Source organism: Nycticebus coucang, chromosome 10, assembly GCF_027406575.1.
Source record: "Nycticebus coucang isolate mNycCou1 chromosome 10, mNycCou1.pri, whole genome shotgun sequence".
Lineage (NCBI taxonomy): Eukaryota > Metazoa > Chordata > Mammalia > Primates > Lorisidae > Nycticebus > Nycticebus coucang.
The window spans coordinates 101,116,556-101,136,489 of NC_069789.1; the positions used below are offsets into that span (position 1 = coordinate 101,116,556).

The 19,934-nt window shown below is 52.2% G+C and overlaps 1 protein-coding gene across 2 annotated transcripts; it reads right to left on the minus strand.

Annotated features, from left to right (window-relative positions):
- Positions 1–4,526: 4,526 nt before the first annotated feature.
- SLAMF8 (SLAM family member 8) lies at positions 4,527–14,772 on the minus strand. 2 transcript variants are annotated; one of them, XM_053608102.1, is made up of 5 exons: positions 14,641–14,772; positions 11,568–11,876; positions 8,785–9,081; positions 8,588–8,689; positions 4,527–6,461 (listed from the first exon to the last, which is right to left on the minus strand). In XM_053608102.1, exons 1-5 carry the CDS (start codon positions 14,678–14,680, stop codon positions 6,400–6,402), a joined length of 810 nt encoding a protein of 269 aa, XP_053464077.1. In that variant the 5' UTR covers positions 14,681–14,772; the 3' UTR covers positions 4,527–6,399. The 2 variants fall into 2 exon arrangements, with proteins under 2 accessions (XP_053464077.1, XP_053464076.1); XM_053608101.1 differs by having other exon boundaries at positions 8,776–9,081.
- Between the last annotated feature and the right edge of the window lie 5,162 nt (positions 14,773–19,934).

Below are 19,934 nucleotides of genomic sequence, written 5' to 3' on the forward strand. Positions count from 1 at the left end.
CTGGCCAGTATTCCTTTGCCAGCCTCATCTCCTGCCTTCACTCTTCCCCTTCAGTCCCTTCTCCGTTCAGCCACCAGTGTGGTCTTTCAATATGCGAGTCTGATCATGTCACCTTCCTTCGGAAAGCTCTTCAGCAGCCTCCTTTTACACTCATAATTCACTTTTAAATCTTACCATGTCCTCCCAGACCCTGCCTGGTCTGACCTCTGCTATCCCCTCCTCCCAGGGTCCTTCTGGCCCTGGGGACCTTTCCTCACACCTGCCGAGATCTTTCCAGAGGGCTTTCACGTGCCCCCTCACCTTGCTCACTCCCCCTCTCCCTGCTGGTCCCAGCTGGCACGTCCCCTCCTCAGGGAAGCCCTTTGTTTTGTCCCCCCCCAGTTGTGTTTGCTGAGCTTATCACAACCTACAGTTGAGTGTCTGTCTCTCCCAAGCAGACTGCTCCATGAGCGCACAGCCCGGCTGTGGTGTTCACGGCTGTGCTCCGGTGTCTCTGCCGTGTTGTGGGTGCTCACCCAGGATGTGCTGAGAAAATGGGCTCGGGGGGACCAGAGGCTGTGTCCTCCAGGAACCCAGGCTCTTTTGTCCTCATTGTGATCCCAGACCCACCCTCCTGTGCTGCTTCTGAGCTGCCCCCAGAGCTGTGGCTGAGCTCTGCATCCTGGCAGGAGGGCTGAGAAGGAGGGGGAAATTGGAATTATGGTACAGAAGTTCAGGGGGAGCAGTCCCCACATTCAGGCCCACCTATAACGTTCGTGATTATCAATCATGTTAATAAATTGTTACATAAAACATGTTCTATCCCCTTACCTTGACAAATATACCTTCAAGATGACCTGGAAAGCCAGATTTGGATTGAGAAATCTCAGACTCTTTGGGTTTCCCACTCCAACTTAGTAGTACAGGAAGGACTGGACCCTGCCCCAGGCCTGTGGCCAGCCCTCTACCCCTTATCTGAAGCTCCGGCCCACATTTTGAAAGGCCTTGTGCCCACAGGTGTGGATTCATCTCCCCACCTCCCTGCCCAGACTACCCCTTAGCTACCCCCAGACCCAGGGCTGCACACATAGGCAGCTTAGTCCATTTTTGATGGGATGAGTCCAGGAAGGAGGCCCCAGAAGTCCCTCTAGCTTCCTGAAGCATGATGGAGAAGTGGGAGGTGAGTTGCAGGTGGGTGTACCATTGGGGGGAGTCAGGGCTGGCCTGGCCTCTGCAGTGCAGGCCAGGGCAGCAGCCCGTTGGCTGTGGTGTGGGGGTGATGCTGTCTGTGCTCATGGTGTGTTAGGGGTCACCAGCAGGGCCCAGCTGCATATGTGCAGCTAGAGACACAGCCTTCATTAGTGCCGCCTGGTGCTGGCAGAGGCTTTGGCTGCTAACTCTGGCCTGTGGTGGAGAAGTCCTCCTCAGGTGAGGCATGGATGGGACTCCCCCTTCTCCTGACAGCTCAGGCCTCGGGACACCATGTACACGGGGATCCTTAGCCTGTTCCCATGAGGAGGCGTCCCTGTGCCTGGGGGTCTGTGTTCAGTGCTCAGGAGAAGTCCAAAGCCCTGGTGGGTGGGGGAGATTGCTAGGGATTTTCTGGCAGATCCAGGCTATAAGGTTGTTGTTATCAATGAAGGGCAGGAGGGATCTCAGTACACTTCTGAGCAGGGAAAAGAGAGGGCTGGACTACCAGTGAACTGTGGCTGCTCTGTAGGGGTGGGGCTCGAGGTAATGGTCACTGGCCTGGAGTGCAGGACCACAGTGAGCTTGCCAGAGCCCCCGGTCCCTTAAACTGGCAGAAGGGAGGCATATGGTGGGTAGGTCAGCCGGCTGGGAGTGGCAGGCAGAGCTCAGACCACATTTTCTCTCTGGCTGGGCTGAGTTTGGATAATTTTATCTGACTTTAGAAGACTCCTAAGAGTCTGAGCAGCCCCAGCCAGGGGGTGTAGGCTTGGAGGCCAACAGGGTGGGCTGCGGGTAGAACAGACCCTGCCAGCATCTCAGCCCATGCAACCCTGCCAGGACCCCCACCCCAGGAGGTGACACCTAGCACCTGTGAGCAGGCCGTTTTCTCTTTTCTGCATCACCTAGAAGGAAGCTGAAGACAGCCTACCGGCCTGGGAGAATGTGGTGTTCTCGGGACACAGTTAAACAAAGCCCAGCGCTGCTGTGGGAAGGCCTGCCCTGAGAAACCACCGCGATACACTGTCTTCAGTCCCTCCCAGGCGGAGCTTGCTCCCCATGCAGAGCGTGGGTCCCTTTCCCATTTCCCCTGGGAACCTGACTGGCTCTCACTGGGGACAGAGGTCTCCCAGGCCAGGAGGTGCCATTGATCTCACATCGGGGAACGCATCCCTGTTTGTTCACTGGGCTTGTTTGTTGCCACGTTGCTCCCCAACCAGGCCGTGCTCTGTGAGGGCGGAGGTGGTGGTGCTGCCTCCAAGCCGCCTCTGTGCCCAGGTGCTCATAAGTGCTTACCGAGTGAACAGGCGGTGTACTTCCTGATCTATACACTCCTGCTTAGGCTTTGTTTTGTGCTGTGTTTTTGTTAAACTAACTACTGCTTCTGACAGGAAGGCCTGTGATTCCTCCCTGTCCCCTAAAGAGGGCAGTGCTTGACCTCAGCCAGGCTGATCAAGTCCCACTGGTGAGAAATTGGTCTTCAGGGAGGAACAGAAGACAGAATAGAATTACTTCACAGAGGCCCCAGAGGCCTGCATCCTCCAGGCCACCTGGCTTTGTGCCTTCTGAGGCTTGGTTGGTTAGCATTTTCTTTGGTTCTGTGAGTTGCCATGACTTTCTAATAAATTTGTATTTATTATTTGTATTTGAATTTTGCTTTAGCTAAAATCAGAATTGGTTTCTGTTGCTTGCCTCCAAAGAACTCTGACTAATACAAGCGTTTCCCCATTATTCTTAAATACACTAAAGAACATGAAAATTTTTAATGGCTTTATATTCTACATTTACTTATTTGACTGATTTGTAGTTTTTTTTTTTTTTGAGTGTGTGTGTTTTTCTGATAATGGTATTGCTGCTTTCCACCAGTCTCTTTCCAGACTGATACTTCCCCCAAACAACATACTGAGAAGAATGGCAGAAGAAAGAAAACTAGAATTAGTCTTCCTTAGAGAAATCATAGCTTGTTTTTGATACTTTAGTAGTCTACTTTAACTGGCCTCTCTTGTCCTTCTGTTTATTCATTCTTTCTTTCTTTTATTTTTAAATTCCTTCCCTCTCTCCTTCTTTTTCTTCCTCTCTTTCAACAAAGTTTCACTATGAAGTGTAAGCTGGTCTCCAACTTCTGGGCTCAAGTGAGCCTTCTGCCTCAGCCTCTCGAGTAGCTGGGATGACTACGGATGCATGCAACCTTGCTTGGCCATTTTTTTTTTTTTTTTAATTTGTAATTCACTTTCAGTGTTGGGAGGATATTTTGGATTTAGAGTAGGAATGGCAAATCGATTTCATCTTGGCTCCCACCTTCAGTTGTTTGGTAGGGATAGAAGCCTTGAATATGACTCAGTGGGAAAAGTGAGTCATAATTAATTAGCCACATCAACATGGTCCTGGAAGACATGTTTGTCATTCCGAATGCAGCTTCCTACCTATTATGAAAAGCCTCTAAGTCTAAACTGTTGCTCTGAGATGGTTTCTGCTTAAGCACATTCATTGAAACAATTTACTTCATATGTATGTATTTGGATCTATTTCTACATTTGTTAGAAAGTTATTCCCTGGTGCAAGCAACATTTGGATGCCCACAAGGTTTCATGTAATGTGCCTCAGACCATCTCTCTGGACCCTTCCCCTTCCACTCTCCCTCCCTCGCCCAGTGTGAGGGGTGGGGCTGATTTAGATAATCTAAAGCCAATTCAAACTCGCTACTGGCTAATTATGCAGGCCTTGGTTTTCTACCCCAGAAATAAAAAACTTGAACTGAGTAGCCACAAATTTCCTTCTGTTTTTAACATCCTCTTATTGATGTGAGTCACATCTGCCTTTTAGCAACATGTTTGGGCTTATGTGTTCACCCTTCAAGTATTTGAGGGCCTATGCCCCTCCGAATTTTTTTGTTCCAGGCTAAGCATGACAAGTTTCTGGAATTCTTTCTCAGATGATAAGCTTTCTGGAATTTTCATTATTCTGTTTTTTTCCCTTGAGGACACATAGGTTTTCTAATGTCTTGTGTCTTCCTGAATGTGTGGCTTCCAGGATTGGACCTAGGCTAGTTGTGCTGTGGGGGTGTCCTCACTGCACACCCATGTGGTTAGTCTGTCCTCCAAGCAGACAACATTGACCAAAGTGTAGCCCAAGGGAAGGCAGCCACTAAAACCTTTCTGGATCTGGGGATACTTGTATTTTTAGGTTGGGAGGCTGTGTCTTCACACTGTATGAAGAACAGATGCTGGGAGCCATGGAGTCAAATCTGGAAGAGATGATGCTTCCCTTGAAGAACAGTAAATAACTGAAACCTGATTAACTGAACAGGTGCTGTTGCTTAATAAACGTGGAAAAAAGATTTGCCAGAGATGTCATTAATGTTTGCAGAAGTTTTTTTTTTATTTTTAAGTGAGGCACTGAGTGTTTATCTCTACACTGATGAAGAGAATGTCCTTTCCAGCCTTTCTCTTCTGCTATGCCCCCCCCATTTTCTGATAACATGTCACATGACCCCTTTGCACAGAAGGTTGGGTGCAAAGGCAAAGAAAACTGTGTGAAAACAAGAAAAAGGGAAAGCAGATTTGGAAAGGGCTCTGGCCTGACCAGGAGCCAATTGGAAGCAATGATGTAAAGGTTATTCTGGAAGGAGTCTGACACGGACTGATGGGAGACTCTCCCTGCCATCCTCACTTTAAGGAAGGGGTGTTTTAAAGCCCAAAGGTCCCATGCGATAGGGCCTCACGTCACCTTTTTGGACCCTTCCCCTTCCATTCTCCTTCCCTTGCTTAGATCCAGCCACCCTGGCCTTCACTCCATTCTTTGTGAACACCAACCATTCTCTCACCTCAGGGCTTTTGCACTTTCTGGGCTCTCTGTTTGGAGCACTCCTGGCCACTGCATTGCTGGGCCTCTGTCAGACATCACCTCATCAGAAAGCGCTCTCAGGTTCCTTCATCTACAACAGCCCCCCAGATTCATCATTCTGTAGCCCTTTACCCTGCGTTGTCTTTCTTGATAGAAACTCTCTACATTAGACATATCCTTACTTGTTATTTATATTACCTAGAACACAGACTCCACAAGGCAAGGACTTTGCTTGGTTCACTACTGGTTTTCCAGTGCCTTGAAGTGTACCCAGCACAGGCTGAGCCCCCAATCAATATTTGTCATGATGTGACTTTCAAAGAATCAATCTTAATGCTTATTAGCACAACAATTGGTCTCACGGAAAGCATTCTGTGTTTTTTGGTGGAAGGTTAATTAGCATACTAGTTGACAAGTGAGTCACTGAGGATGGGAGCTTGGGCTTATTTGAGCAGTGTGGATCTGTTCAGAAAGGATCTGGCACACACACTGCAAAACCACTGTCTAAATGAGGTGCTGAGAGTCACCTTGTGAAGGGAGAACCATGAGTCCCATCTAGAGCCACTCTGATCTGAGGTGGGCCCAAGAAATATGAGGGAGAAAGGTGGAGAGTGGCATGTGTGTCTCCCCACAGGGCTATCCCGGCTCATTGCTAGATTCCGGGATTTCTTTTTCATGTCAGTTTTGGGGCCTGGGGCCAGTTTTACATGATTTAGTGACCAGGTGTGAGGAATGTCTCTGGGTGGCAGGTGAGGTTGGCACACTGAGCCAGGTCGAGTGGCCATGTGCACTGCTCAGGTGGACTGGGGGGAGGATGATAGGAGAGAAGCAGGTACAGGAAAGGGAGGAGGATTTGGTAAAGCCAGGGGACCACTGGGGACCTCTGAGCACATCCAGGAAGGGAAAATCTGGGAGCAGTCAAGTGGTGGTGTGAATCCGGAGGCCACTATGCTGATCATCTGTCCAAGGTGAAGTGATGGTTCAGGAACTGGAGAGAAGAGGGAAGGACCTTGGACAGGACTGACATCCTAGGTGGAGAGATTGAAGCCATCCTGGAAAAACAGTACTTCAAACCCTACCATTGTTTCTTCAATGCCTCCTTCCACTGTCCTTGAGAGGCTGTCCTGTTTGGCCAATCTTGTCCAGAGAAGAGTTAGGATGTGCCCAATGGGGAGAGATGAAGAGGGAGTGTGGAAGGTCGTGCCAGCACTTTTTGTCCTCCCAGTGTGACAGCTGCCCAGGCTACTCCTGGGAGGCAGGACCAAGTCCTAAGAGAAACTGAGGACCATGGTGGTTTCCAGGAAGCAGCTCTGTCCCATGGTCATGTGCCTGGGCAGTGGGGTTCCTGGCGATGCAGGCTTTGGCTTACATTGTTCCTCCCAGCAAATCCTACACGAGGGGGTTCTCTGTCTCTGGAGCCACTCTGTGAGCACCGACATCTTTCTTTTTCCCTGGTGAGAAGATCAGAAGGAAAGTTACCCTTTCAATGTTTGGAGTTGTGGCATCTTTGACCTGGGTCCCAGCCTCTGAATCCTAAGTGTCCTAGCCCAAGATCACATCAGGCAAAGGACATTTCTCCTGGTCTTCCAAGACCCTGGAAAAGGAGACTCTTCAAGAGGAGGAAGTTCTTTCTAAGTCTAACCTTCATCAGCAACTATGCCATATACTGAGCTGCAGAAGATAAAGGCAGTTAGGGCTGTGGTGGACCCAGTTAAAAGCCACAAGGCAGAGCCAGGCCCAGCCTCAGGTCTGCCCAGATGGAGGCTTTCCACTGTCTCGGGGGGTTTTGTCCTCTCTGCCCCTTCTCAGTGGCCAAAGCTTCTTTCTTTCTTCTTTCCTTCCTCCTTCTTCCTTCCTTCCTTCCTCTCTCTCTCTCTCCCTCTCTCTCTCTTTCCTTTCTCTCTTTCTCTCTCTCTCGTCTCAAGCTGTCACCCTTGGTACAGTGCTGTGGCATCATGGCTCACAGTAACCTCTAACTCTTGGGCTTAAGTGATTCTCTTGCCTCAGCCTCCCAAGTAGCTGGGACTACAGGCGCTCACCACAATGTCCAGCTATTTTTTGGCTGTAGTTGTCATTGCTGTTTGGTGGGCCTGGGCTGGATTTGAACCCACCAGCTCAGGTGTAAGTGGCTGGTGCCCCAGCCTCTGAGCTACAGGCGCCGAGCCCAAAGCTGCTATTTCCGAGCCTCAAAAACATGAAGGTAAGTGAACGAAACCAATCAAACAAAGGACCATTTAGCATACGGTTCCATTTATGTGAAATGTCCAGAATAGGCAAAAGTTCAGAGCCAGAAAGCACACTAGGGGCTGCCTAGGGCTGCAGGAATGGAGGGGAGTTGGAGGGTGATGGCTGAGGGGCTATGAGGTATTTTTTTTGGAAGGTGTAATGAAAATGTTGTAAAATTGGTTGTGGCAATGGATTCAGCTCTGAATATGCTGAAAGTCGTTGCACACTTGAGATGAGGGCATTGTGTGGTATGTGAATTTTATCTCAATAAATCTATTATTTTAAATTGCTCTCTTCCTGGCTTCTACCTTCTTACCACAAATCCTGGGGACTCTGTGGGGCAGAGGGTCAGGGGCAGAACCTGTCCACAGCAGACAGGGCCTCCAGGGGGAGTGCAGCCTCAGCCTCACCCTCCCTCCTTCCTCTCCACTGGAAAGAACAAGCAGGAGTTAGCCATCCGCTTCTGCCCTACTTTGTGGCTGGGCCAGGCCTCTGCTTTCTAGGACACACGCACCATGATGAGGTCTCAGTGCCTCCCGTTTGCTGACCACCCACTCTTTCCACCCTGAGACCAGCCAGCCCAGACAGCCCCAGATGGAAAGGGCCACAAGCCCAGGTCAGTTGGGTGGTTCTTTCAGGGGCAGGTCATCCTGGGGCAGAGCCAGGGACTGAGCCAGGGACTGAGCCAGGTGTAGAGCTTGGATCCTGGACTGACCTTGGAGTTTCCTTGTTCATGAGAAGGTATCCTATTACCCAATCAGCCCTGGGCAGGGGAGAGGCTTCTCTCAGGGAGCCACATCCTAGGACTGGGAGGCAAGAAGAGGTGGGATTCATCTGCGCTTTCATTCAACAAATGTGTATCGATAACCAACTAAGGGATCATTGTGTTCTACGAACCACTGGTCACCAGTGGTGACCCAGCCTCTTCCTTTAAAGAGTTCAGAGTCCAGTAGGGGAGTAAGTGCACTCAGCTCTGTGTCTGGTCAAGCAATTGAGGTTAAAGAAAGGACACTGACCAGCCCCAGAGTGTGGGAGGAGGTTGGGGAAGGCTTCCTGGTGCAAGAGAGCCTTGAAGACTGAGTGGCAGACTCCAAAGGAAGAGGGAAGTGGGGGCAGTCCTGGGCAGCATGCTCGAGGCAGAGGGGATATGATGTAGGTCATTCAGAGAATTTCAAAGGAAACTTCAAGTAGTTCAGTCTGGTTGGAGACCAACACATGAGACAGAGAAGGCCAAGAAACGAGGTGGGAGATAGATGGTGGGGCAGGCTGCCCGAAGCCTGAAGAGGAGGAAGTCTCCCTCACCCTGCCCTGTCCCCAGTGAATCCACCTCCTCCACCTGCAGGGCTCCTACCTGAGCAGCGACCCCAGTGCCAGGCAGAGAAGACACCAGCCAGCGTCAGGAGCAGCAAGACCGGTACGGCCACCAGCAGTGCGTCCTTGTAGGAGGCTGTCCCTGGTGTTGGACATAAAGGGCTGGGGTCAGTTGTGCATGTGATGCTTCCTCAGCCCTCAGCCACTGCCCACTGGGCCTTGGCCTACCTGCCTCACCATGGCAGCTCTCCCACGGGATGACTGTGGCCATGTTCCAGCTGACAGGGTTGGAGACAATACAGGAATAGGCCACATCCTTGTCTCCTGGTCCCAGTGAAGCGCTCAGCATCTGTCCGTCCATGAAGAGGCTGTGTGCTTCCACACCTAAGTCCATCCTCCCCTCCTGTCGCCAACTATAGGCTACGTCACTGGTGTTGGGGGCCCAGCAGGACAAGAAGACTTGGCATGTCTTAAGGGGCTGAGCATCCCCTTCCACGGAGATGAACACACGTACCATGGGCCTGGGCACCGCATCTGGGCAGGAACAGAAGAGCAGCTGTGCGTCACAGGGATGCTGGGGCATAGATGCCACTCTGACTGGGCCCCTCTTGTTCCAAAACTTTCTCTGGTTTTCCATTGCCCATCGGACAGAACTGAATGCCTTAGCATGACGTCCATAACCCTTGTGAAATGATCATGTCCACCTCACCTGCTGTGCCTCCAGCTAGTCCTCCCTGCTCATCCCAGTCAACTTGCACTTGTCCCGACACATCATGCAGCTGTGTGTATTTCCGGCTTTCCCAGGGCTCGTCTGTGCACGTATGTGACTTCTCTTCCTTGTCCTTCTAGAAACTCCCGCCCATCCTTCAAGGCCAGTGTGGACCCTTTGCCTAACACCCTGCCTATGAAGCCTTTCCTGGTAGACCAGGTGTGCTCTGAGCCCTTTTTGTAGAACTTGACATGTCAGTCAGACCACAAGAGATGGCAGGTCAGACAAGAAAACAAATACATTCCTGGCCTTTTGGAGCTTAGGATTTGGTGAGGAAGATAAAAACTGACAAGTGATTATGAACAATAAAGAAAATTATTACAAGGGTACAAAATGCTGTGAGGCAGGAGCCCAGAGGGGGGAGCTCTGTCCCATGATCTCCCTAGTCTTTGCTCTCTCCTGCTGGCAAGTAGCAGGTGCTTGGTGCCTGGGTCATGGACACATTGGTGTCCTGGTATCCTAGGCCATGGCTCTCCTTTCCTCTCTAAGTTGTTGTGTAAATACTAAGTCTCAGCAATGGGGCCAGTAGGAGAGCATTCTCGTGACAATGGGAGGGCTCAGTCTCTGACAGCATTCCAAAGTCAAGCAGAGAAAACCTTGTTAATGCCAGCTCAATCTGGTGGGATTTGTCATATGAAAGAGGAAATGATTTGCTGGGCATACTAATAGTATAAACAAAGATTACAGGGGGGATATTTATACCACTTAAGAGGACAAGCTGCTTCCAAACACGATCAGGCACAGTTGAAACACCCATTGACATTTCCAGTAACTGATCTGCTAATTCAAATCATTCTTATCTATTGTCAAAGCCGAGCGCCTAAGGACGGCTGCTTGGCAGATTCGTGCAATTAGTTGTAATCACGCTATGTATTTGGAAGTAATAAAACAGCAATTTCCTTAAAATCTGTAATTCAGATGCTGAGAACAAGGCATTTTGGAGCTTAGTGGTGTGGGTGCTGCATGTCTTATCACATTCAATGTCATCATTTCACATGTGAGGCAGCTGAGCCTTGTAATGGGGGAGAGGCCCTGGGGCTGCCTGTATGGCCCTGCAGGTTACTTACTGCACAAGGATATTGGGCTAAAGGGGCTGAGGGTAAAGGGTGGGCAGGGGGGCAGAAATCCAGCCAGCACTCTGTGCCAACACAAGCCACCTGGTTCAGGGCTGCGTGGATTTAGGAGGGCACCTTCTAATTGCATTGATACCCTGGTGGCTCCCAGGGACAGCCAGTTAGCTGTCTTGGGAATTTGAGACACTGCCTCAATTTGTTTACAGCCTTTCTCTTCCCAGCTGCTGCCCCACTTCCCATTTTTATATTTGGATACTTTCCCCCCCTACTCTATCTAATTCCTAAGGTTTTGCCAAAATAGTGATTTGGGGTCATTCACACCTCATAGATAATTGACAGCTAAAAGCCCCTTTCTTTCTCAACCAGCAGAAATGGGATGAAGGTGGTGGAGATGGAAGTGGCTGGAGAAAAGGCACATCCAGCCCCGGGGCTATTCAGCCTCCCCAGCTGTGATGTCCTGAGCAGCTCAGGAACGGCCCTGCAGAAAGGCCACCAGCTGGGCCCTGCCAACGCTCAAAATCATGAGGAATAAAAGTTGTTGTTTTCAGTTTAGAAGTTTGGGATCGTTTGTCTTGCTATGGATGAGTGGTAGAGAGAGCCCATTCATTCTGAATGACACATAGTCAGAATCTCTCTAAAAGAATGAGAAATAGAAAAATACGATATTTTTAGTTATAGTTTAATTATGATTTGATTTTTAAATAAAAAACCCACTGTGTCCTAGTTTAATGTGCAATTGTTTTCCCTTCTTAGCAGCGCATACACTTATGACAAGTTTCATGGTCTATGATGATATCTAACACCCATGAAGCCCAGGCTGGGCTCAGCCAACTCCACTGTCCCCTTATGGTACTCTGCATGGTAATGCCTCAATGGCCACTTTACAAATGAGAAAGGTGATGATCAGGGAGGCTCAGCATTGTGTCCAAGGCCAAGGAGTCCAGAAAAGACTGAGTGGGAGTTGAGAACAGGGCTGTGAAGTGGCAAAACCTGCCTGCTCCACATGCAGCTCACTTGAGAGTCCCTGAGGCGGCTTAGTTGTGACCGCCAGGGTTAGCAATGTGGGAGATCAGAGGTTCCTAAAACCCTGCCCCCACCCCCAGCTCCTGTGGAGGCTCAGGATGTCTGTCTGCTCTCCTTGGGAGGGGGTTCTGGCAGCCAGTGTCAGGTGCACTCACCGTACACCTTGAGCTGTAGAATCTGGGTCTGGGTCCAGCCCCGGGTGTCCACCATCAGCACGGAGAAGTTGCCGCTGTCTCCAGACTGCAGTGGCCCGAGCTCCAGACTGAGGTTGCCATGCAGCTGGGCACGGCCCAGGAAGCGAGAGTGGTACAGGGTCTCCAGGGAACCCTGGAAAAACACGGCCAGGAGCTCCTCCGAAGGCCAGAGAGATCTCCAGATGGCCTCGCGGACTTGGAAGCCAGGGGGCTGCTCTGCCACTAGCAGTGCAGAGTCCCCCACCTTGCTTAGCACTTGGGCGCCAGCAACTGCAATGGAGATAGTGCTGAAAGAACAGAGCCCTGTCACTTGCCTGCCCCACTCCTCACCCGCCTCCTGTGCAGCTGAGCTTCTATGGGGTCAAGTGGGGGCCCCTTCACCTTTACTACTCCCCTCCCACCCATGCAAGTGGAGGGTGCTGGGTACTGGGGACAAAATGATACAGGCGAGAACAAGTCTCCGTGTTCACAGAGCTCAGAGGAAGACATGCAAGAAAGTCACCGTGAAGTACCATGAGGTGGCAGGGGGACCTTACCCGGCACTGAGGGGCAGAGAGGAGAAGCCCCTCAGCCCCTTGAAGGAGGGGTGGGAGCCAGTCAGCCCCATGCTGCTGGAGGGGGATGGGGAAGTGTCACACGCAGAGGGAACAGCCTCACACAGGCCTGCAGGGACAAGCACGATCACTGGGGAACTGAGAGGAGCTCTCTGCGGGGGTGTAGGAAATTACACCACAGAGTTGGTGGGAGCCAGAACACGCAGGGGCCTGCAAGCAGTTTTGGAGTTTGGGCTTTATCTGTAGAGCAGAGGGGGAGACGGGAGGGTCTCAGACATGTTTTAAGCAGGAGGGTGACACGATTAGATGCACAGTGCAGAAGAGTCATGGACAATGCCCTGCAGGGAGCAAGGCTGAGGCTGCTTATATTAGTCAGAGGGAGAAGCGAGGAAAGCTGAGCTGAGGAAAGGGGCAGCTGGGATGGGAGGAATGGGAGCATTGAGAGTAAGACAGTGCAATTAGTAGGATTTGGGGAAAGAAGGAGTTGAGGATGGCTCCTAGCCCCCGGGGTCGACTGGATGCCATCCTCTGAGGCTGAGCTTTGGGGGACCGTGTCTGAGTTAGGGGTGTGTGGAGACATCTGTGCTGGAAGTGCTTTTCCGACTCGTCTGTTGCCTGATTGCTGCTCATTCCTGACGCATTATTGCCTCCCCTGCCCTCCCCCATCCCTTGCTGCAAGTCACACATGCTGGTGTCCCCATAGTGGCTCGGAGCACCACTGCAAACCACCCTTATCCCTGCGTTATCATTGCCTGTTTGTGAGTCAACGTCTCCTGTGACACTGTGAGCTCCTCAAAGTCAATGTCACTTTCCCTTCTCCCTTGCTCTCCCCGTGCTCATGGACACTCAGGACTAGGCTGCAGGGGGAAAGTCAGTAAACTGCATGAATGAGCAGACTGAGTCTGCTAGGGGCTGACCTTGTGACAGACACAGGGTGTCGAGCAGGACCAGAGTCCCTGACACCCAGGTGCTTCCAGTCTGCTGGAGAAGACATGTTCTGGGTGGTCACTCAGTTGGTTGAAATATCTCCAGCTCCTCTACCCCTGCCAGCTCCTGCCAGCTCCTTCCAGCTGCTGCCAGGAGATGGCTTCAGTGTTGACGTGGGGTGGAGATACGGCTCACAGAGAGAACTGTACTGAGTGTCTACCAAGATGAGCTTCTGGCTGTCCTGGCTCTGCCACAAATGAGCTGTGGGAACTCGGGTGCATCACCCTCCCTCCCTAGGCTTCAGTGGCCTCACCTGGGCGCCATCCCAGGCCAGTGGCATTGATCTCTTCTACACTTAAGAGACCTTTTAGAACTTATTTTTGTCTTACAACACCCAGTGATTCGAAAGATCTTGCAAGCCAAGCAGATTGAGGCCTCTCTTGAGAGTTAAGTTGTGATTTCGGGCATGTGTCTAGAAATGCTGAAGGAATCCACAGGGCCTTTGGAACATGCAGGGCTAAGAGCCGGGGTAGGGACACAGGATAAAGCATCCCCAAGGTCCCTACCGGTCTCTAATGTAAATAATGGCCTCTTGGTCTTTGCCACACCCACCAACCCCCATCCCTGGCTCTGCAGTGCTGACCCATGTCACACTGGCTATTTGTTGATCAAGGAAGACAATCCAGGAATCAGACTTGTGCAGGGATCACCCCGTGGGGAGAGACTCAAAGGCTGGCCAAGCGGTTCCAACATCACACCATCCTCAGCCACCCTAATGCTCCCACCTCTGACTCTTGCTGGATATCACCTCCCCTTGGGCAGGCTTGCAGGCAGGGGCCCCAGCTTCCCCCAGGTTGTTGAAACACACTCTTCATAGTATAGGGAACCTTGCTCTGCCCTGCCTCCACTTCCCTCCACGAACCATATGCAGAATTTCCATGTGTTAGCACTGCCTGACCCTGACTATTCTTTTTTTTTTTGAGACAGAGCCTCAAGCTGTCACCCTGGGTAGAGTGCTGTGGCATCACAGCTCTCACAGCAACCTCCAACTCCTGGGCTCAAGCGAGTCTCCTGCCTCCACCTCCCAAGTAGCTGGGACTACAGGCGCCCACCACAACACCTGGCTATTTTTTGGTTGTAGCCGTCATTGTTGTTTGGCGGGCTCAGGCTGGATTCAAACCCTCCAGCTCAGGTGTATGTGGCTGGCGCCTTAGCCGCTTGAGCCACAGGTGCCAAGCCCTGACTATACTTATGTCCAATTTTCTCTCCAATCCAGGGGTATCAATGGCTCAGTTTAACTGCCCTGGGTCACACAGCAGCTTCAGTCTCCTGGACAAGGGTGCTGCTCATGCTGCCCCTTCCTGCCAGGACCCTGCACCCTTTGTCTCTCCTGAGCTGTAGGCGTTGTCCCAGAACTTGCTCCAGTTCTCTACCCCTCCTCAGCCTCTGGGTTCTCACTTGGGTTGAAGGGACCCTGCCCAGACATCTGGTGAGAGCTGCTGGACAGGGGCCTTCAGCCCGCTGAGGATGGGCTGCCCACCTACCCCACTTACCTTCCCAGAGAAGCAGACCCCACAGGGACCACGTGGCCATTCTCCGCAGAGGCAGGCAAACTCCCTTGACAACACAAATCCAGAATATCCTAGACCACGTAGAAGCACGGAAGGAGCTGCTGTCCTTCTGGAAAGTCCCATGTTCAGAAGGAGGAATCTTGACTCAGAACAAGATGCCCCAAAAGTGAAAACATCCAGACTAAAGTGGAAGTTGGCCCTGGGCCCAGCTGGGCTTTCGGGAGCAGATTCTTGTAAGTCAGCTCCTTTCACATGCTCTTGCTTGACTAACGAGTGGTGACCAGCACCCCACACGAAGTCCACATTCACCTTCCTGGATCCCGCCAGTCTCCCTGCTTCCTGCTCTGCCCTGCTCCTGTCCTCCTTATCGAAGCCACAGAGGTCCCTCTGAACTGTAGTTCCCATCCAGTCACTTCTCCATGGCCCCCCGCGGCCCTCAGGCTGAAGACTGAACACTCGGCTCAGCTCATAGCTGTCCTGGTTGGGGTCCAGCCTGCCTGCCCAGGCTGGTGGTCCACATGCATTCTGCCCTCCAGCCATCCCAAGCCAGCCACCCTCCTTTCAGAGCTGGTATTGTACCCTTCAGGGGCTGTACTTGTCTTTCCAGGCCTCCTGCTCCCTTTATGCTTCCAGAGGCAGCCAGCCAGGTGTGAGAGCCCCCTACTCTGCCCCGTGCATGCCCACACCCTTAGCAGGTGGTCTGCAGCAGTGTTCTGGTCTTCTCCAGACTGTTCAGCCACAGGCTGTGGTGTCCATTCCATTTCCATGTTGCCGTTGGTGTCACCGCATTGTAGGTGTTTAACAAATGTCTGTTAGATGATTGTCGCTTTCTGTCAGCCCTGCAACTCTTCTCTGAGAGGATCTTCATGTTACCTTGTTAAAGATGAGGGAATGTGAACATCTTGCTGAAGATACAGGGGGGCAGGGTGGTGCCTGTGGCTCAGTGAGTAGGGCGCTGGCCCTATATGCCGAGGGTGGCAGGTTCAAACCCAGCCCCGGCCAAACTAACAAAAAAATAGCCGGGTGTTGTGGCGGATGCCTGTAGTCCCAGCTGCTCGGGAGGCTGAGGCAAGAGAATCACGTAAACACAAGAGTTAGAGGTTGCTGTGAGCCGTGTGATGCCATGGCACTCTACCCGAGGGTGGTACAGTGAGACCCTGTCTCTACAAAAAAAAAAAAAAAAAGATACGGGGGGCAGAGTTGGGACTTGAACTTTAGAGGGGGGTCCACCTTCCACAATCCCTCCTCACCCCGTTTCTCTTCTCACTTCCAGTTACTCGGTTTCTTAGTTCAGGAAAGGCTTTGCAAGAATTTATCACCTGTGAGGGAAGTTTCTGAATGCCCAAGCCTGGTTGGGACAATGTGTCTGGTCCTACAGGGCCTCTGATCTGCCAGTCAAATCTAGCACTGTGCACTGGACCTGGCGAGGAACTGGGCATCTAGGATGGGGGGTGAGCAAGAGGCCTGGCATGGGGGGTTCTTGTCCTCCAGGTACCCACAACCAAAAGGCAGAAACAGATGTACCAGGGAAGGTGAAACCTCATGTGAGTAAGGCACCGCTCTGTGCAAACATGTGGCCCAGGTGGTCAGGGCTGTAGGAAGGAGGCGGAGAGGCGTCTGTGGATCTGGGTAGGGGACGCTTCCCTCGAAGGTGGAATTTGGGCTGTGCCTTGAAATGGGCAGGGTATGGATAGGATGGGAATGGAGAGGGTTCTGGGATGAGAGGAGAGCAGGGTGTGCTCAGACGTGGCTGTGGGATAGTACCAGACAGGCTCCGGGGTCAGGCAGGGACAGCAGGCAGGAATCCTCAGAGGTAAGCAGGAAGAATGGGAAGGAGGTTGGGCAGCAGGCTATGGAGGCCTTAAAGACAGGGTTAGGTTGTTCTGGAGATTCTAAACCTGTGGCTCCAAGCCTCACTGGGTACTTGGACTTTCAAGGATGCTGGCTCAGTGTGTGGGGTGGTGGCTGGGGCCCAGGATCCTGTCGTTGAAACAAAGGGAGCCACTCAGGTGAATCTGTGGCAGGTGGATGAGGGGAAGTGGTGCTTGAAGGTGGGGGTACATTGTTTTAAGTGGGGTGAGTGGGGGTGACTTGCAGGCAGGCAGGGCAGGGAGAGAGGGAAGCCAGGTAGCCACTGTGGTGATGGTTCTGGGAAAAGGAAAAGGGCGTAGACAGGGAGGAGATGTCCAGCGTGCAGAGGAAAGGTGGAACCTGAAGGCTGCCTGGCCGCAGGCAGAGAGGTCAAGGGAGTCAAGTCATTTCTGGGCCCATGGTCGGTTCTGTCATTCATTCATTTATGAGGCATTTGTTGAGCATCACCTAGGCGCTGTGGACAGACATGTAAGGCTTGGCCCCTGACCTTAAGGAGTTCACAGTTTAGATGTGGTGATGGGATATGAAAGCCAATAATTATGATCTAAGTGGCGAGAGCAATGCCACATGTGTGTCCTGGGTACAAGGAGACCCAGCCAGGTAGGCAGGAGGCTGAGAGAGCACCGTAGAGGGAGGGATTTGAGGGGGTACTTTGAGGACGTAAAGGTACCCCCTCAAGTCCCTCCCTCCATGGGTAGGAGTGAAGAACCTAAGCTCTAGAGTCTGTCTTCTTGAGTTCAAATGGTGGCCGTGAAACCTTGAACAAAGTACCTTCTCTGTGAAATGGGGATTAATAACAGTGTCCACCTCTCAGTGTTGCCAAGGGACACATGTGAGGCTTTAAAATGGGCTCCAGTGCACAGTCGGCACCCAGCCATCTCCCACTGCTACTAAGTGGCTCCAGAGAGGGAAGGGGGCCCAGGCAAAGGCAGATAAAGGCACATTTGGAGCTGAGCGGTTTCCTATTGTGCACTCCATATATTGCCAAGGAAATGCTTTCTAGGAGGCAACGTCCTCCACACACCTGTTGAATTGGGTTGAATAATTCTAAATTGTTGGGCCCAGGACTGGGAAGACCGTGGGAAGCAGGACTGTGTGGGGTTTGACCCCAAATTCCACAGAGAAGACAGTGGGCAGTCACATTCCCTGTTTGTAGAATCAGTCGCCCCGAGTGGTCCATCCACGCAGGAAATGAACTATAGTTTTCTCTCTACCCGTCTACCCCCAACCAGAACCCTTTCATTTGAGGGGAATTTGCAGGAACCTAAGGAAGTGGGGAGAAGGAGGTTGAGTGAGGACTGGGGAGTATCCCTCCTCACCAAAGAGAAAAACTTCCAGGCCCGTGTGAGCACTGGAGAAAGAGCCACCGAGGAAAGCCATGATTCTTCCAGATGCAGAGAAGTGTTAAATCAGCACAGGCAGGTCCTCCCCACTGCTAATCACTGGTTCACGCCATATTAATTACCCAGCCACAGTGGGGAGCGCATAGGAGCAAATTAGCTGGTGAGTTCAAAGGGGCCACTCCCCACATTCCTTAATTAAGAGAGCAGCTGGCAGCCAGGGCTGCTACTCCACCTCCCTGGGGCCTTTCTGGGAAGTCTGGAGTCGGCTGCAACTGCTGAGGCAAGTGCGGTAGCTCCATCTGCCACTCGAAAAGCCTGCACCTCGCCACTCACCCACCTTCACTCTGGGCGGGGGGGAGCAGGTGTTGGCTGCAGCCTCGCAAGCTGCCTGAACTCCACCATTAACCTTGAGAGCTTGGTGCAGAGATTCAGGGCTGTGTGGAATTTGATGATGGTCTGTCCCTGAGGGCAGATCAGGGCCACACTTCTCCCAGGCAGAGAGGAGGGGTGCCTGGGGCTGGGAGAGAAGGGGAGCTGCGCAGGAAGGAGGGGCATCAGCAGGTGTTTGGGGCACCAAGGGTAGTGGAAGAGGAAGGGGTTGTTACTGGGAGTGGTAGGCCTCTGCAGACTGCTACAAGGGGCTGCTGCAGGATGGGGGCTAATGGGGAGCAGGTAGAAGCCCACCTAAGCCCTGTGGTTGTGTCTGCCTTAGCTAGATAAGTGAGAGGACACCAAGCCACCAGGCACTGGCAGCCCCGACAGCTGTGTACCCCTCCCCAGCTGGCCTGCTTAGTCAGCAATGCTGTGGTGTGGCCGAAAGACTGGGCCTGACGTAGAAGACCCTGGAAGGAGCCTGCCCCTGCCACGTCCCAGGAGCTCCCACTATGGCTGTGCATCTGCAGGTGTTCAGTGGAGGTGAAATGGCCTCACCTCCTGTGAGTTGATGTCCAGGCACTGCCCTGGGCAGAGCGCCTTGTTCTCTTTTAGGCCTAAGATGCCTCTCCTGTCTCAGCCTTTTCCTGTCCTTGTCAGAGGCAGGTCAAGGGGATGAAATCTCTGATGAACTACAGGCAGGGGTCCCCACCTGGAGAGGGAGAAACTGAGGTCAAAGGAGCAAGGACACCAGTGAGTGGGATGGAACAGCCTGCAGGGACTGGGTGGGAGGGGGTCTGCTTTTGAGGCAGATTTGAAGGAAGGCTGTGCAAAGCAGAAAAAAAGCCACTATGATTTATTGAGGTAGGGAGGGGGAAACTGGAAGCTCTTTCATGAGTTCACTCATTCACCAAGCACTAGTTGGATTCCCAACATGTGGAGGCAAATGCATCGGGGACATTTACAGACGGTCACGCGTGTGTGAGCGTCTCCACTCGGGAACTCATGCTGAGGATGACAGTGGTCATGACAGCAACAATGACAGGTGCAATCGCAGAATGGTCTGTGCCCCACATGGGAAAGAATTCCAGAACAAGTACAGCCACTTGAGCTGTCCTTGTAAAGAATTTCAGAGAAGAGCCCTGGGAGTGGAGCAGAGGCCTCAGAGCAGGGGCCCAGGAGCACGCGCGCTGAAGACCGGGATCCCCAGTCCGCCAACTGCAGCTTCTGCCAGCAGCTCAGGAGGAGATGCTAACACGCGGCAGGACACCAAAGATCCCAGAGTTGGGTGAAACAGCCTGTATCTTTCCTATCCGGTGCACCCTGTCTGAATTTACCTTCATCACAGTGGAGATAAACGTGAAGAACACAGAGCTATTTAGAGTATGCTGATTTATGTTTTAAAAGCCTCTTATTGTAGCCAAATCTAAAATAACAAACTCGGAATTGAAAGAAATCCTGGTGCATTCAGCCTGCCAGGTTGCTCTGTCGGGGTCTAATCACATTTTACAATGAAGTTTTTGAGTGAATGGGTCGGACTCAGCGCCGGCAAGTCCAGGGTTACCGGAGAGGGCCGCCAGAGGGCAGCCGCGAGGCCGCCGCCTTCGGGTTTTCCCCTATTGTCGCCCTGGAGGAGTCGTCGGGTTGACCCTGCCCTTTCGCCCCAGCTGGAGTCCTTCCCTCTCTCTT

Excerpts from the sequence above, each read along its gene's own strand:
- SLAMF8 (XM_053608101.1), bottom strand. The coding sequence starts at position 14,680 with ATGGCCACGTGGTCCCTGTGGGGTCTGCTTCTCTGGGAAG. Across the intron at positions 9,082-11,567 it reads TCTACAGCTCAAGGTGTACG|ATGCGGTGCCCAGGCCCATG; the intron begins GTGAGTGCACCT and ends GTTCCTGCCCAG. Across the intron at positions 6,462-8,587 it reads GCACTGGGGTCGCTGCTCAG|GGAAAAAGAAAGATGTCGGT; the intron begins GTAGGAGCCCTG and ends TCTTCTCACCAG.